The 19,134-nt window shown below is 34.3% G+C and overlaps 1 protein-coding gene across 4 annotated transcripts in view; it reads right to left on the bottom strand.

The window, feature by feature from the left end:
- Tank (TRAF family member associated NFKB activator) overlaps positions 1 to 19,134 on the bottom strand; it is a 98,075-nt gene that overhangs the window by 51,287 nt on the left and 27,654 nt on the right. For all 4 annotated transcript variants that reach the window (XM_063259154.1, XM_063259153.1, XM_063259155.1 and 1 more), the window contains exon 2: positions 2,832 to 2,979. In XM_063259154.1, coding sequence (XP_063115224.1) covers positions 2,832 to 2,930 — 99 coding nt within the window. In that variant the 5' untranslated portion in view covers positions 2,931 to 2,979. The remainder of the gene's footprint in view (positions 1 to 2,831; positions 2,980 to 19,134) is intronic.

The raw sequence follows: 19,134 nt of genomic DNA, 5'->3' as shown, positions 1-19,134 counted from the left end.
TTATTACCCATTTGAAAAGTTCGTTAAGGATATAAATGATGTTTTGTTTTTAGTGTTCTAAAAACTTCATTAAGGGCTCAGTACATATTAGGAACTTGGTAAGTGTTTTTTTAAGATACATCTATCAATAAATACAACTATGAAAACTAAATACAGAAAATCTTCACTTTTCTTTTTTTGGGATATATGCTAATATGAACAAAGGCTTCTACTAATGCTGCTAATATGCTGAATTACCAATTGATTACTCCTGGGCCCTGTGAGAATAGTAAGAGTTTAGAGAAATTTCGGTTTCTGCTTTACCCTGAAAACATCTAAATGATATACTTTTCTAACTTTGTTTCCTAAACTTTCCATTATGGAACTGTCAAGAATTTTTTTTTTAAATGAATCTAAATACAAAACAGGCAGAACAAAAGCTAAGCATTATTTTTGTTTAGTTTCTTTTTTAAACAAAAGTGATTATGCCTTAAATATGAACTTGAAATAAAAAGAAAATTAAAATTCTAAATTGGGTGATCTCAAAAGCTCTGTCTATCACTTATTCTTCCTCCTACCCATTTCTAATGAAGTAGCTCACAAAACCAGTTATTAACAAAAGAATGAAGTATTTTGTAAAACAAGAGAAGAATCCCAAAGATCCTGACTTTCAAATGCCAGTGGAGGAATAATTTAACATAATAGGGCTCTGGCTGTTATCTTTAGGAAGGCCTATTTGTCAATTTTGTCCTTGAATAGATTCTACTAATTTGGCTTTTAAAAACATTTCTTAAGTGATAAGGTTGTAACTGATGTGCCAATCTACTTAGACCGTACAATGAGATTAGGATTAATCTGTTTTCTAAATTTGAAATTCTGGTTGACACGGTACACCTATGCAAGCAACCAGCTTTTGATCTATCAAAAAAAAAAAAAAAACCTAAACAAAACCCTGAACTTTTTTTTTTTGAGACAGGGTCTCACTACACAGTTCAGGCAGGCCTTGAGCTCACTTTGTAGCCCGGAAGGATCTTCCTGCCTCAGCCTCCAGAGTGCTGGGATTACAGGCTTAAGCCCCCAAGCCATGCTAAAACCCTGAATTTTCATGCCCAAATGGAGTTCCTTATGTTCTCCACATATGATGTAATGTATGAAGCGGAACTAAAAGTCTAGCATAAGAAGACTAAAAATAGTTTCCTCCAGACTCTACTGATGTCTTTTCCCATGAATGATCTGATTATATATGTTTACCATGGCACTGTAATAAATCTTAGCAATAAGTGTGTTTGTATGCTGAGTCCTGCCAGTTGTAAAGAATTACAGAATGTGTGGGTGGAAATGGGGACCCTTGAAACACTATCAAGCAATGATAATAAACAAAGAAACAATCTTCTCATCATTTCACAGATGAGTATGTTAAAAAAAAATCTAATCTTTAATAATATGGACACATGGGGCAAATCATCTAAGAAAACAGAATTTTAAGTGGAATAAAGTTGATATTATGAGAAGTTCACTGCATTATCCCTGTGTCTCTCATTTTGCTGCAGATCAATAAGGGTCTCACCATAGAACAGTAAAAGACACGAGCTTTTGAACTACTAGATTCAATAATTGTCATATCCCAACTTACTTTCCTTTGGTGGGCACTGAAAACACTAAACAGAAATGTTATATACACAGGAATAATTTTTAAAAGCTGAAACTTTTAGTAAGTCATACAGAATTCAATATAATATTTTAAGTCATAAATAATGGAAAACTATCATAAAGTAATAACAAATGTAATACTAAGATATTTTAAGATCTGCAGTCTTCATGCCAGCCAAATAATAAAAAAGGAACCAAAAGTAAATTAGCTCGGTCAGTGATATTTCTTTTAGTCTGTCATAAAATCAATTGTTTTTCTATTCATTTCCTCCTTATACACAAAGTAAACACTGATATTTAAAAGCTATACATAAAGCATCATTCACACAATCAACTTAAAATGAGTATATCAAGTCAACGATTTCCACACATCACAGTATTTCTTTAAAAGGCCAAATAAGAATCTCAAGTTTCCATCCATTAAGACATTTGTGTGTTTTAATAACTAATTCTCCAGTTTTTACCTGTATCAGGTAACTGAGTTGGGTTAGAAATATTATAGGCAGTCAGACAGGGCTAGGCCTTTGAAACAGCCAGTGCAGAAGACCAGTTGCCTTGTAACTGTTGGGGAGACACACACATCTGGCTATGCGCCAGACCGCAAGACCAAAAAAAAAAAAAAAAAAAAAAAAAAAAATCAAACAAATGCACCCACATACTTCCTAAGGATAAATTTCAGGGACTCATATTCTAAATAGGTCTCTATCACCCTGAGGAAGCCAGGAATCACTAACTCACACTGCTCTTTATGCATGCCGGCTTGCTAGGTGCTCCCTTGCTGGCTTCCCCATCTGTCCCCAATTTAATCAATTGTACCCCAGCAATTAGTACTTTGGTTGGCCACAGTTCTGTCTCACCACATGCCTATCTTGTGAGTTCTTACATTTCCACACCTTAGACCTGCCTCACTTTCTGTGGTTTTACTTTATAGAAGTTCCTAGAAAACACAATGTCTTTTGCAACCCACTTGGGACTTCTTTGTCTGTCAGCCAGAAGCATTCTTTCTCTTAGTAAATATATTCTGCTGTTAATATTTGCTGTTACTAAAGTTCATTCTTCAACTTTAGAGAACACAAACTCATACCAGACATCTAGTTGGTTAGGAGTTTCCTTCCCTTTATTATCAACATGATTCAGTTGCAAAAGGCTCTCTCAGATTTTACTTACTAGGATAAAGAACAACCTTCTGAAGAATCACATACCTTTTGCTGTAATTCTTTTACTGCAGTATCTCTATCCATGCATGCCTGTCGGAAGGCTTCATATGCTTTATTGAGTTGTTCACCAATGTTTTTATCCATTCCTCTTTGTCCTGTAGCATCACTATAAAGGATGGAGTAAATGACAGATCTGCAAGACAATTGTAACAATTTAATAGTTACTAAGTTACATAAATTTCATTTAAAATGCACTTAACCATAGTCCTACAAGGTTTTACACTAATATTACAGCAACAAGTTCTGTAAAAGTATAACATACCATCTAAAATCCTGATAAAAAGTATTACAATATCTATCTTTATTCTTAACTAATGTTCCAATTTAGAAAACAGGGTTCCAGCTCATAAAAATGCTACTTTGAGAATGGTAATTTATTTATATAGCTTAAAAATTGAGACATACAAAAGGGCATTCTATTATTAATACTTTATTATACAAACATATAACACAATTAGCAATGTGGAAAGGGATTTCTTTTTACTAAATGGACAGTTATTCCCATTTATAAGGTGAATTGTTGCTATACTGAAATTAGGGCAAAATTAAACAGATAATAAATGTTTGGGATGGAGTTCACACTGTTGTTATCACAGAGCAATTAAAATGTGTGAAAATGCTCTTATTTTAGCACAAATCTAGGGAGAACTGCTGTTAGACTGTACATTACAAAAGAAAAATCACATCCTTTCAGTCCTACTCCTCCCCACTATATATTAGTTTTCTAACTTCCCTGCTGTTTCTGAAATACATGTGATTTGCTTGGATGAGCTAACTTGTTTTTATCATCTCAGTTTGTATAACATATCCACCAACCATATTACTGGGCTGTGAGCAATTACCTGATTGTTCTGATTTTTCTCCAGCATGAAAATCACAATACAGACCATTCTCTTAAATCTCTAGGAGTTACAGAGTTGACCAAGTTTTTATTGGTTATAATGGTACCAAACTATTTTTCTTTTTGGGAAATCTTTCATAATCTCAGTCTTTAACATAGTATAACACCTTTCATTTTAATTGTGGGTACACAATGTTTCTTTCAAAAACACTTTAGTATTTTTTAATTGACATGCTGTAGTCAAGAATTGCAAGGAAAACAATTACATACAGGACACATAATTTATAGCATTTTATAATAATCATCCAGAGTCAAACACAAAAGACTGCAGGAAATCTGTCCACACTAAGACCCAAGAATCCAGCTAAGGCCTGGGTCTCATGACAATGTCCTGCATGAATCCAACTGAAGACCTACAGTCCAGGACAATGACTCATGCAAGCCTATTTCATGTATCTGCAGTGGGAGGGCCCAAAGGTAATGGGGGAAGCTAGAACGTCTATGCCATTCGGGTGAATGATTTGTGCCAGCAGGCTGAGGGTTCCATATTGGAGTCAAGAAATAACACTCAAAGTAAGGACCAGGGTTCTCCTGAAAAGTACCACAGCTATCCTCATGATAATGAGATCCTGAGCTCCTCTGATGATGGTAACAGCTGAGTTCATTTTAGGAAGTCAGCCCGACAAGCTTCCCCTGGCGACTGAGCCGCACACCATCTTCCCCTCCAGAGCCAAGGAGTGGTAAAGACCAGAGCTCCCCCAAAGCCATTCTCAGCAACAACGAAGTCCCTTTGATGATGAGAACAGCCAAGTTCATACCAGTAAAGAAGACTGACAAGTTCTTTCAGGAGAACCAACAGCAACAGGAGAACCAACAACACCACAGACAACCAACAACACACTTCTTCCTAGTCAGTTCTTTTTATGTTGGCAACAATCCTCAGGTGAGCCATCCACACACAGCACCATAATGATTCAGTTTAGCTGGTTGTTACAAGCTGACCACCAGTTGTCAATCCACCACAACACACCATTCATATAAAATAAAATTCATTTTAAAATGTACACTTTCGTACTTTTTAATATATTATGTTCTGCAACAATCACTGTTTCAGAATCTTTACATCACAAAGAAACTGAACCCATTAAAAGTAGCAATTCCCCTTTTCTTACCCTGTCTTTTAGCAGCCAGTAGTATCTTTTTCTTTCTCTGTGGGTTTGCTTCTTTTTGACACATCTTATTCAAGGAATCATAAAATATTTGGCCTACATGGCTTCTTTCACACAAGATAATATTTTTCAGGTTACCCAAATTGTAGAATTAACAGTAATTCATTCCTTTTTATAGCTGAATAACATTCCATTGTGTTGATACACAACATTTTTCTATTTCTCAGTTGATGGACATGTAGGTTTGCTTTTACTTTTTGGCTATTATGAATAAAGCTACAATGAATATTTGTTTACATGATTCTATGTGAACATGAGTTCACTTCTCTCTAAAAGTAGAACTGGATCACACGGTTATTTTATGTTTAATATTTTGAGGGACTGCTGGCCTGTTTCCATAGTAGTTGTTCTATTTCACATTTCCACTAGCAAAACCAACGGTTTCAATTTGCCACATCCTCGCCAATAGTCTACTTTTAAAATCATAGCTGTCTCGTGGGCATGAAGTGGTACCAAATTGTAATTTTAATTTGTATTTCCCTAATTACTCATGTTAAACATTTTGTCATGCATTCATTGGTCACTTCTATACCTTTGGGAAAATATCTATTCAAATCCTTAGCCCATTTTTAAATTGGGGTGTCCTTCTATTGTTTAGTTGTAAGAATTTTTATACACACTGAAAACTAAGTCCTTATCAAATGTATGATTTGAAATTTTTTCTTCTGGTTTTTTTTTTTTTTTTTTTTGGTATCAGGGATTGAATTCATGACCCTGCGCTTCCCAGCCAGGTGTTTATACCATTTGAGTGAAATCCTCCGCTTTTCTTCCATTCTGTAGATTTAAATTTCCTTTTTCTCTTTTAAAAACTCCAAAGTATTTTTATTGGGATCTTTTCTCTTGACTCAGGATAATTTTAGTGCTGTTTCCTCCTGAAGGTACATCCTCCTATAAGCCTGGCTCTTCTGTAGGTTAGGGGTAGGAAATGAACCAGCTAACACACAACCTATTGTTTGTATATGGCTAAAGACTATGCTGATGTTATAATATCCTGATCATTTCACATACATGAGATAGGAACTAGAGCTCTGCACCACGGATTGCTTCTTATGTTTCATCTTCTCAGAGTCTTTGAGAGTACCATGTTCTCATGGGGAGATTGTTATAGCTAATAAAAAGTTATTACTTTCTTGATAGTGTCCTTTGACCTGCAGCACATTTCATTTTGATGAAGTCACTTTACCTGTATTTTTCCTTTCCTTCTTGTACTTTTGGTGCTGTAGCTAAGCAATTGCCTCACTAAAGGTCACTAAGATTTTCATTCATTTTCAAGAGTTTTATAATTTTACTGTTTACATTTAATCTCTGATCCATACTGAATTAATTTTGTATATGATATGAGGTAGGTTCAGGTTGATTTCTTTGTGTGCATGCCATTTATTGAAAGGGTTATATTCTTTTCTCACTGAATGACTTTAGCACTCTTGCTGAAAAACAAGTACCTGTAAATCTCAACTTTTTTCTGTTTTTTGGATGCTGGGATTGAATCCATGGCCTTGTACATGCTAAGTGCATGCTCTACCACTGAGCTGCTCCCGCCAAACTCTCACAATGATCTTTTAAATACATAGATAGAAGAAATAATTCAATCCTAAAGCCAAATTCTTTCATTTCAGTCCATTTTTAAGTCATTTACCAGGCTTAATTAAAAAGAAATCAGTTTTGTTACAAGGATCACAGTATATTATTAATTTCTGAACTAAAGGAATTGTAATTCTTTTAGCCATTCCAGTTTGGAAGTCAGTTCCCACTACTATGGCCTGATAGGTCAAAAAGTTGGAATTCTGTGAGGATAATTAACATGGCTGGAACTTGTCTAGCCATAGATACTACAGAAAGGTAAGTAACTAGCATTAATACTGAGTGTTGCTTTGAGTACTTTAGATACTTTCTCATCAAAAAAGTACTTATAAAAGTACCTAAAAGATTAAATATAGTATATAAAGCAGGAAAGAAAAGAAATATACTAACGCAGAAATTACATGCTTGAAGTGACTTATTTGTTATCTTTAAAAGCTGCACATGCTGGCAAACTATCAACATAAAACACACCTTTATTTTGACATCTGGAATTAATCAGGCTTGAACTGAGTCTCCATGTAGTTTCATAGTTTGTTCTATTACTGATTGACTCTTAATTAAAGGCCACTAAATCTTTTGTACCCAATTCTTTCTCTCTAGTACAAAAAAAATATACTCAATTTCTAAGGAAATTCCTCTTTATTTGAGTCTATGTGTTAAAAATGAATGTCTAGTCCATCAAAAAGGTACATTCTTGTTTTTAAAAATCTCAATGTGGCATTAAAAATAGCTGCATCATATGCAAGTAAGTCATGTGGAACCTTTACTTCAGATTCTTGAATTAGATCATACAAATGTCACTAAGAGGAGCTGCTAAGTAAATTCCACATACACACATACTAATTTCTGAAATAAGAATAGATGCTAAAAAATAAGTTTTGGTTGATTCAAATAAATAAATAAACTTACTTCTAATTTCATAATCAAGAAGATAATGAATTAGATCACTGATACTCACCAGAGAAAAATGAAAGTCTCTGAGATCCAGCTAATTAAAGTGGACCAATTTCAAATATTAACACCCTGAACGTTAAAGCTACTTGTTCATCTACTTTTTAAGTATTTGTTAAGTGTAAAATTAATTTCACAATAGCCAGGCATGGTGGCTCACACCTGTAATCCCAGCAGTTGGGAGGCTGAGGCAAGAGGATCGTGGCAAGTTCGAGACCAGCCTGGGCTACAAAGTGAGCTTATGGCCAGCCTGAACTGCATAGAAACTCTGTCTCAAAAAGACCAAAAAAATAAATAAATAAATAAATAATTTCACAATGGAGGTAGTTATGTTTCAATTACGTTTTCGTAAGCTTTCTATAAAATTTGCCAGGCTCCATGGGAAAGTTCTGTATTTAAATATTCAAATCAAAGTTGCACAACAATTCTCAATCCTCAAATCCAGGTAAAAAAAACCACCTCTACTTTAGGAATGCGGATCTAGGTAGTTTTTATTTTATTTCTTAATTTGGTTTGCTGGTTTCCTCCCACTACATAAGGAAAACATTAAGACATTCTAATGTCCTAGAAGGAAGCTAGGTTAGCTGGATGCATACTCCCTCCCCACCACAACCCACTGGATGCTCACCCACTCACCTTTTATGCTCTAGTAGTAATTATTTTTTTTCCCCCACACCTAGAGTACAGGTAGTTTCACCAAAGTAAAAGAGAAGGTAGCAGATTCTCATTTCACTTCTTTAGTTTAGTGACTGTTGTGTTTGCTCAGGGGGAAACACCAAGAAAATCCCTGGGCAGCATGCCTCTTCCTCTTTCACTAGGACAGACCAGAGGCAATTTGCACTTGGAGATGATTTTTCCTTTCTTTGGTATAGTTTACTAGTCCCAACAAAGATATGTCAACTGTTGGGGTAAAAGTTTGCTTACGATTAAGAAAATACAGTTTGCTACAGTACAAGAAAATATATCCCATTACTATTCAATTAGATAAAAAAATTTTTTTCCTCACTCTCTCTGGAAAAGAATCATATGGGGTTGTAGCATAGGAGTAAGAGATAGTACTACTTTACAGTTATGTTTCTTAACAAAATACTTTCATCAATTCTTCACTTCCTATTTTTAATAGTCCCACTTGCCAAAGATTCAGAAATGGTTCTTAAATGGTTACCTATTTGTTTTATGAACTAGGCTAAATCTTCAAAATTCTTAGTTCAAGGATTGTTCATTAAAGCTAGTTCCAAAGGATGATAGATACATTTATTAGACAAAACATTTATTGAATACCAATATAAGCAAAGATGTGCAGGGTACTACTACTACTGATGAAGAACAAAACAGACATAAAATCTACCCTAACGAAGACACTATTAGCTATAACTTAAAGCATAGATGAGTACCTTAAGAGATTCAAATGTCAATAGTTTGATGAGGTAAGTGGTCACATGTATTTATGAAGTTCAGGACAAGGTTGAAAGGCAGGTAGTGTTTGAATGGTGTTTTGAAATGTGAGTAGGAATGACCTAAGGCATTTCTCTTACTTCATTATCATGTTGCAGTCATTCTTTACGAAGCAGGTTTCCCTCTGCTATAAAAATGTTTTTAGTGTTAACTACTACCAGTTATTCACTAAAGCAAGCCTAGATCATATGTACTTCTTATGCATTGTTCAGTTGGTTTTCCTGATTAGGACAACCCTGCAAAACAGACTATTATCAAGTATAATAATGATGATTACTGTAGAAATGATTGATTTGTCAGTATTTTTTTCATGATGCTTAAAAACAAGTAAGGTTGGTAAAAAATACCAAAAACATTAAGGGTTTTGGTTGGGGTCAGAATTGTTGTTAGTATGTGCAAAGGCCCAGGATCAAACTACATGACCACAAAATAAACAAAAAAAAAAAACAAACACAACAAAAAACCAATTAGGGATGAAAATAAACAACAAGTTCTATTCCCTTAATTTTTGTCTTTTTCCTTTTTTTGGAATGATATAATATGCAACTTGATTGTATGATTGTACAGCACTGCTAAACAAATACAGAGCATGGGTGCTTTTGCTGCACAAATACAGTAATATTTTCCTAAATGATATAACAGACTTAAAAGGAGTAGCCATTATGTTTAGTTTATTGCAAGGTAGGCCTTCATTATAAACTGTTCAATATGCAATACCAATATAAGCAAATTTCATTCCATAATGGAAAAAGTAAGGAATAAACTTACATGAACCTAGGGAGACACGTTTATACATTAAGTCTGATTTATTTCACTTGTGAGTATAGTTTCTAGTTGCATCCATTTACCTATAAAAGCCTCAAGTTTTTCTTTATAGCCGAGTAATACTCCATTGTATAAAAATACCACATCTTTTTTACCCATTCTTTGGTTGATGGGCATTTGGATTGTTTCCAAGATTCAGCTACTACTAATAATGTACTACAAATATGGATAAGAAGCTAAAAAAAGTAAATAAGATACAAAAGGTACAACAGATATTGTGAAAGGCAAAGAAACTTCTCAAAAGGAAAGAACAACCGGGGTGGGGTAAAGGACAAAAGAAGGGAGAAAAAAAATATATATATATATATATACACATACAAGATAGCTTTTAAAAAAGTATATATATATATATATATACACACACACATATATACACACAAGATAGCTAAAACTAGTACTACTAATTCTATTAATTCATTGAACAGTTACAGTTAGTGCTTATATTGATCAATTTTGCATGCCTATATCTGGTAATGTGAATAACTATTTTAAAGATAATAATATGCAATATAATAACCACCATTAATTTCCTATCATCTAGTTTTTTGAAATTCTGTATAATCCTTTAAAATAAAAAAATTTAAATTTATGTGGAATATTCTAGAAGTAAAGGGACAGCATGATGTTTGTAAAAATAATGTACAGTACTGTGAAAATTACTAGATTCATTAAGATTTTATATATTTATAAACATTAGTAAGCAGAGTGAAAAAACTTTTAAGTTTTCAGGTCTTCAATTTTCTAGCTTTTTATTTAGCTTCTTTGAGCATTAGGTTTCATATCATTCATTTCTTTTTTTTTTTTTTAGATTGGTACCAGGGATCAAACTCACGACCATGCGCTTGCAAAGCAGGGACTTATGCCACTGAGCTAAATCCTCAGCCCCTATATCATTCATTTCAAAGCTAGCAGTTGTGAACATTAAGTGAACCAGATATGAACAAAGTATTTTATTTGTTCCTTATATTTATTCTTTTCTTAAAATGTAAATATCTCTGATTTTTCAGCTGGTGTGACTGTGTATTTGATCACTGGCAATGGGATGTAACTTCCAAGAGTAGTAAGTTACTTAAAAACCATGGTGACACCAACATTGTAGGGATAGTGAAATGACAAGAATGAAGAAACACAGGTCTTTGACACTGTGAATCTGCCAGATCAGCTCTGGACAAACTACACCCTGAATTTAAAACAAAAACTGTCTTGTTTAGCCACTGTTTTGTGAGTCTCTAAAAGAAGAAAAGAGCTATGTCCTGACTAACAAATAGCCAAGAATAGTTTAGAGTTGAACACATAGTAGGTGCTGTTATCCTACCTGGCAAAAAGTCAGTCATGATTTCTGACTTTTTCTCCAATTACAGTTTATAATTTAGGAAGGCAAACACATTTAAAAAACTATCTTCTGAAAAAACTGGAAATTACAGTTTAAAAAATAAAAAGCAAATAGACTGGATGCCAGCATGGCATATAAAGTAGTAAGGAAGACAGTGTGAGGATATTTCATAGGAAACTATTGTCGTATGGTAGGTGAAGGTGAGGGCTTGAAATAAAAGCAGCGGAAATGAAAGATGAATAGATTCAAGGACATTTCAAAGAGAATCAAAGGGTTTTGTGGCCAACTGGATCTCAGTAACAGACAAAAAGGCATATTCAATAACAGACAAAAAGGTACCTATGATTAAAAATCAATTAGCCTAGAAAGAGGCCTTAGAAACTACATTTTAATAAGCAAAATGTCCAAGGTAATTACGTCGCAGATCGTCTGCCAGTCATTTTCAAAACATTCGAAAAAAGTAGTGACAGACATAGGAAAACAAAAGAAACTTTGGCAGGGAAGTAGGAGGGCAATGAATTCAATTTAGCACAAAAGTGTCAGAAGAGACCGTGGAAAAAAAAGAAGTGATAATCGCAGGAATTAAAGAAGGCTAACTATTTCTTTATTGTGTTCTTGAGGTCTGCTTTGAATTTTTTTTTTTTTTTTTTTTTTTTGTGGTACTGAACTCACAACCTTGCACTTGCCAGGCAGGCGCTTATGCCACTGAGCTAAATCCCCAGCCCCAACTTTGAATGTTTTTAATACTAGAACTTTCCTAGATGGTCAGATAGGCTGAAATATTTTTACCAAGAAAATGCAGAGAAAGGTATTTTTTTGTAAGAAATAATGGAGAGACATGGGCAGTACCTTGTGTCACAACAGGTACACTCTTTTAAAAAAAAGGGAGGAAGTGTCAGCTATTATCTAAAGACAGAATAAAAACCAGAAAATGTGTAAAATGCAGCATCATAGTATGTTATGTTACGTAAAAGACACTATCATCTAACTAGGAATATAATCTAATGAGCTGGTCTGCTAACCATTCCACAATATTAAATAACCAGAAACAATAAGTCTAGAATCTTGAACGTATGACTCTTAAGTTTCTTTCTTCTTTGACTCTCAAATTTTAAAAAATATAGTAGAATTAGTAATTACTTTTCAAGAGTAGTAGAGTTTGTATCTATCTTCTGATTTTAATCAGAAAAGTCAGAGACCCCCTCCACTTTTTCTTTTTAGTAATCTTAAAAGATTCCCCAAAATGTAACAGTAATAAAAAGGATGTTACAGGCTACATGAGATTCATAAAGGGGCAAAGTTCAAACAGAAGTTAAAATCTTACTCTCTCCAACTGTTAACATTAGTTGTCCCTCCAATATCCTTGAATCATTTATTGTATCAACATAAAATGAAGAAAGAATATGAGAGCTCAACTATAAAGAGAACATAAAATTTTAGTAAATAGATTTTTTTCATGAAAGACTTATTTCCTCTTCAAACCACAGTTTAAAACTGCTGAGCAGTCAGTTAGCCTTGAGAATATTACCACTGATGAATAGGACAGGCAAAAAGCCTCATAATTATGAAGTTGTACTCTATGCTCTAAACCACTGGCACAGCTCTTCATACCTCTGCTTTTAATTTCCCTGAGGACACCTAAAGGCTGATGTGCAAATGTTCGCAAGTCACAACTTGTTTTATTAGAAATAATTGTGAGAAGGCCAATGAGAAAATAAATAAGGTCTCAGAGATTTCCACATCTCTATTTCTAGTCATTCCCAAGATGTTTAGGGTGTGACTTTAAATGTATAATGTAAGTTTAAAACTAAATTCAATATTTTTATACTGGGCAACATATGCCCAACTGTTGAATATTTCTGGAGAGAAGACCTCAAAAAAATCTCCCAGGTAGTCTGACAACCTTTCAAATTTTCATCTGTTTCAAAATTAACCCAACTTTCTACACTTCTTAGGGGCCACAGCAGTTTTACTTAAATGTAGAGATTTAAATTTAGCAAATTCTAACACCTGCTGTACCACCCTACTGGAGGTGGGGGGAAAGAGTTGACTAAAGTTTTTGATGTGCTATTTCACTTTCTTTTGTCTTTGGAAAATATTTAACAGATGTTATAAAGATTCCAAGTAACTTTGAGCTATACTATATTTCATGTGGTGTATTAATTTCTCTGAAAATTTATAGAGTATCTGAATTAAAGTCTGGTTGACCAAATATAAAATCAAGAGCTATACTGTGGAATATACATCCAGAGTAGACATATTGATTAGAAGTGAACAGTCACTTATTCTTTTCATGGACTTCAGTTCATGGGTCCCAGTTTAGCATGATTGAAATAGTATCACACTATAGAATACTGGTTCCCATTTAGTGAGTATATTAGGATCTTCCAAGGTGGCTTTAAAAAATAGATCATCAAACTCTGTCCAAGACTTTTTGAATCATAATTTTATGGAGAGAGATGTGTAAGGTTTAAAATTTTTGTAGAGGATCAAGTCATAGTTGGAAAGCACTGGGAAACACTATACAAATGTACCAAAGCAGGGAAATAGGCTTTTGTAAAATGCCTCCTACAGTGAACTGCCTTTTGAATTGTTCCAGAAGTATAGAAAACAAAAATAGCAGTTGCTAAGGTGGAAGACTTTGAGAGACAGAGAGACAGAGACAGAAAGAAAAAAAGAAAGGTAAAGAAAAAAAAAAAAAAAAAGAGAATGTATTTTAATACTCTGGCAAATGGCCCAGAACAATAGCACTTTTATTGATCTTGGTCTCATGAAATTCCCTTAAAACATCAGTATATATGATAAATGTTTTCATTATCAATGGCATTCTTGTGAAGAAATTTGAGGGTGACCATTCTTTAGAAGATGCAGCATCCGGACAGTAGGAATTCCAGAAAAGAAAAAAGAAACTCCTAAAATATTTCAATAACAAGACTTGATAGCTGAATTTTAAGACTGAAAAGGTATACCAAACACCCAAATATAAAATTTTCTTTCCACCATCACGACCCTTTTAACTTAATGTTCCTTCATCAATATTTAATTCTCTCAATTCTTTTTAAATTCTCAAACTATCTATAGATAACTAAAAGAGGACACAGATCCTACTGACATGCCTTCAATCCAGAGATACACAACCACGGACCAGGAAGGTGGTCAATCATCTTCTATTTCAATGGTAAGCATCCCAGCTTTGAGGAAAGGGTTGGTTCCCTATCTCTTCATGGGAAACGATGGACAAGTATAAAAACTGACACCTGTTTGCCAGGTGTTTTACATAAACCACCCATTTTAAATCTCTCAACAGGAACAAATACTGTCTTCCTTTTGTAGATGAAACTGAACTTCCAAAAGGTAATTAAGTTGCTTAAAATCATAGAATTAGAAAATGGATGAACCAGATAAATCCAGGTCTGATATGAAAACACAGTCTTTAGCTCTTTTACTCCTAATCAAGCTCTGACTTTATTTTTATCAAAGCTATATATATCTTTTTTTATCTATAGAGTTAAATAGTTCCAAAAAGGCTTAAGAAAAATAGTGCTGTTTTCCTCTCCCCAATTCCTGCTTCACATTGGCAACAACTTTTGGTTGATTCTTTTTTGTATTTATCTCTAAGCAATATGTAATATTGCTACTACTGATTTTTCAGTTTTGTCTTCCCATTATGCAAAGTAAGAATTCAGTAGTCGTTAAATACCTCCTCCATCCTACTCTTTCCATTTTTCCAATATGCTTATATCCTATTTTCAGTTAATTAGCATTTGGCTTTTACTGTACATTCTTAATATTTTTCTTGTTCACTGTTGAGCCACATAATATTCTCTGGTTGCTTATTCTCTCCTGAAAAATCTTTTCCATGAAAAAATTGTTGTTCCCATTACCACTAATATATCTCCTCAAAATACAGATACTTCAGGCCTTCTATCAATTTCATCTTCTTAGAAGAATCTCCATCCCTCTCCCTCCCTTCCTCTCCTTTTTTTTGTAGTACTGAGGACTCAGCTCATGGCTTTCACACTGTGCTATACCCCAACCCCTTCTATTTTTTGTTTTAAAACAGGGTCTTGCTAAATTGCTAAACTGTCCAGGTTTGGCAAAAACTTGCAATCCTCCGGCCTCAGCTACCCCAAATGCTGGGATTACACCTAAGAATCTTTTCTTGGGCTTTCAGATTAACACAAACTGTCTGCTTGGATAAAAAGCTTTCATTCTGGGACTTCTTTCATCTTGAAGGATCTCTCTTAAACTCTTTCTCTAATTAAATTCCTTATTTTTCAGGATCCCAATTCTTTCTTATTTTACATCTCCATGTGATGCACCAAATATTCAGAAACAGTTGCTGAGAAAGAGTGCTTACAAAGTAACATGTTTGGACAGTGGATTTAGGTCAGTGGCATAAGTGCCTGCTTGACAAGTATGAGGTCCTGAGTTCAATCCTCCATATATTAAAAAAAAAGTAACCTTGCATAATTGAAAAAATCTTTGTCATCAGTCATAACTTAGAATTTGGGCAGATTGAGTGGTGGGTGAGAAGTTAACTTTTCATTTGAATTTTGAGATCTTTACTGTTTCCACTTGTTTTGGGGGAATTACAGACCCATTTTATTTCCTGATGAACTGTATTAATCCACTTTTCCCTCCCCCAAAACTAATGGGTTTCTCTCCTTTTGTCCATAGTCTTCTAAAATTTCTATACATTACAATGGGTGTTTGGCATACCTTTTCAATCTTAAAATTCAGCCATCAAGTCTTGTTATTGAAATATTTTAGGAGTTTCTTTTTTCTTTGTTTTCTTTTCTGGAATTCCTACTGTCCGGATGCTGCATCTTCTAAACTGGTACTTTAATTTTCTCTACTTTCCTACTATTCTAAAATGAACTTCTCTCATTTCATAGACACCGTTCTTTAATTAAACTTGCTGTCTTAAAGCCAGCAGTAACAATTAAGCAGTTCTGGATAAAGAAAGTAGTAATTAAGGGAAAGCAGTGGTATTCCAAGAGCTCCATTGAGACTGGGGAAACAGAAGTCAAACAATGTTCTACCTTCAATATCCTACTTTAATCATAACAGTAAGCTATGATCAGTTATATGTATTGGGATTCTAAATATGAAGAAACTCACAGGTTTAAAAATAAGATTTTGCCATCTCTACCCCAGGGTGATTTGTAAGTTTTCAGGATGTTCTTCATGCAGTAATAGATAAGTATGGGTGATCTGGGAGGTGAGAAAGGCCCCTCCGGTGGGTTTCCCCTGAGCTACGCCTATTCTAATTCTGGGTAAATGTTTTGCTAGGGTTCACACTTGTGGTAAGAGACCAATTAAAATGTAAAGCAGTTTCAGGATGGGGAAGGGAAATTACCTTGAATACTTGCTACCCTTCCACTCTACCCTAGAAAAGCAAGCCATCAGTCTTTTCCCAAGCTCTTGGGGCACATGAATAATAACAAAAGTGCATACTACACTTCAGAAAACTTGTCACTTTAGCAAAAAAAGATATGAATAAATTAAAGAAACATCTTATATTTTTCATTTATTAACTGCATATTTACATTCTTATTTACAAGAAGCAGAAAATCCTATCATTACACACACATAAGTAAGACATCATCAGTCTTAGATAGTTAAGATAGACCTCCAAACACCCAAAAACACGTGTTTTCTTTACCTAAAGAAAGGCAATGGAAGAGAATGTCACTCTTTTTGGGGGATCATTTTCTACTTTAAGGTAAGACCATTCTACTGATCAAACCCAGGGCTCCCCAGTCATTCATTTTGCTGGATCTCAGAACTTGGTGAAACTTTCTGTTCCCAAGAGATTAAAATATTTCACTAACAAAGACAATACCTATGAGTCTCAGTGTCTCCCCCATTTCTATGTTTTTCTTATAGTACAGGCATTCATCACTTAACCATGATGATGCATTCTGAGAAATTTTGTCACATTATACTTACACAAACATTCGGGGTAGCCTACTACACATCTAATTTTATGGTACAGCCACTGCAGTATCACTCACTACTTCATCACACAGTGTATGACTGTACTTCCCAGGCTATTTATCAAATGCTGTGGGGTTTAGGTGCATAATTAAACAATACTACCAAAAGGGAAATGGGCATGTGATGTTCTTTCTGTAGGTAAACATTAACATGTTACTGCTCAATTAGCTATGCTCAGACACATCAAGTGATCTGTAAGGAGTATCTTAGTCACTTTCTTGCTGCTGGAACACAATCACTGAAAGCCACACTTAAAGGAGAGCTTCATTTTGGCTCATGTTGTCCATCCACAAGATGTTGGTCCCAATGCAGGAGAGCATGGCAGAAGGGTGCAGAGGAGGCAAAACTGATCACATCATGCAGCCAGGAGGCAAAGAGTGAAGTCAGAAACCAGAAAGGGAGAGATGCTCTTTCAGGTCATGCTCCCAGTAACCTGGCTCTCTTGGCTAGACCCTGCCTCCTAACAGCACAGTCAGTTATAGTGCCTTCATGATCCAAACACTTTTCAATCGCTCTATGAACATAGGAAGCTCGCGGGAACACACAGATATAAATCATAGCAAGGGATATCTTTGCCTCTAAGTACGGGACATGTTACCAGAGGAGGCTTTGTTTATATAATTTAAAATGACTAATGTTAATGTTTTTATAAATCAGATAAATCAGTGTGCTGCATAATATTCATGAATAGGTAAACTCCAAGTAAAAATCTGCATCAGGTGGATATGGTGGTATATACCTATAATTCCAGCACTCTCAGAGACTGAAACAGGAGGATTCCAAGTACAATACCAACCCAGCCTGGGAAACCTAGACTTTATCTCTAAATAAATATATAAATGGGCTGGGCATATAGTTCAGTACGAAGGCCTTGGGTTTAATCCCCAGGACTGGAGAAAAATGTCTCTACCCAGTGTGGAAGACATAGAGTAGCAGAACAATGTGAGAAGACCACACATATTACAATCAATGATTTGTGAAATTTTACCAGAAACAAATAATACTTTTAAAATTTGAGAAACACTAGTATCAATACAAAGGGACCAAATTATGAGGTGATAAAATTACAGTTAATGCTACACAATAAGTGTAGTAAAACCATTTAAATATTCCCAAGTAAGAGCTGATTTGCTGATTCTTCAAGCAATTTAAAATACATCCTTTTGTCTTGAAGAGAAATAAATCCTTGTTTTCTGTCCTTACACCAAGTGACATTTCACAACAAAACTATTGTGTATTCTGCTGCCCAACAGAACAATTCTTTGTATTTTACTCTATTATAAATATTTAAGGATTTAACTTTCTTTTTCCTTTTTATTGGTACCGGGGATCGAACTCACAACTGCCTGCTTGCAAGGCAAGCGCTTATGCCACTGAGCTAAATCCCCAGCCCCAAGGATTTAACTTTCTAAGTTATCAGTAAATCATATTAGTTGTTTTTTTTTTTTTTAGTTTAGGTGTGTTAGGAAATTGTATTAGTTGTTTTTTTTTTTTTTAGTTCATTCAATTTCTAGTAATTCCTTACTATAATAACTTAAAAGTGCTACACTGTTTTCACTGTTAACCTGTTTTCAGTAAACTATTCTTTTTTTAAAGAAAAGTTTGGCCATAAGTAAAAGCTGTTGCAGATTATTAATACTCAAACTATTTTTTTTCTCACATATACTGATAATTATTATACAGTTTGCCTCTGATGGTCAAAGACCAAGTAATTGGCTAAGATATTTACCCATCAAGTAATTATTAAATAATTTGCTTAACCAACAGTTAATAGTAATTATTATGAGGTAATTACATGAAAAGTTTAAATTGTATCTGAAAGATAATATACAGTATTTTTACCCAAGTTTAAATTGTATCTGAAAGATAATATACAGTAATTTTACCCAAACTCTTTCCCTGAAAGAAAAAAAAAACTCTTCTGTTGCGCACGACTGTGCAATACTATAGAGCTATACACTTATGAAAGGGTAAGATGGTAAATTTTGTTACGTGCATTCTACCACAATTTAAAACCTTTCAATAGACTACACCAGTGGTGGCAAACTTAGGGTATGCCACAGTGAGCTG

Source organism: Cavia porcellus, unplaced genomic scaffold, assembly GCF_034190915.1.
Source record: "Cavia porcellus strain 051 isolate PalLab524CR breed Dunkin Hartley unplaced genomic scaffold, mCavPor4.1 scaffold_12, whole genome shotgun sequence".
Lineage (NCBI taxonomy): Eukaryota > Metazoa > Chordata > Mammalia > Rodentia > Caviidae > Cavia > Cavia porcellus.
This window is presented reverse-complemented; position numbering and strand designations above follow the sequence as displayed.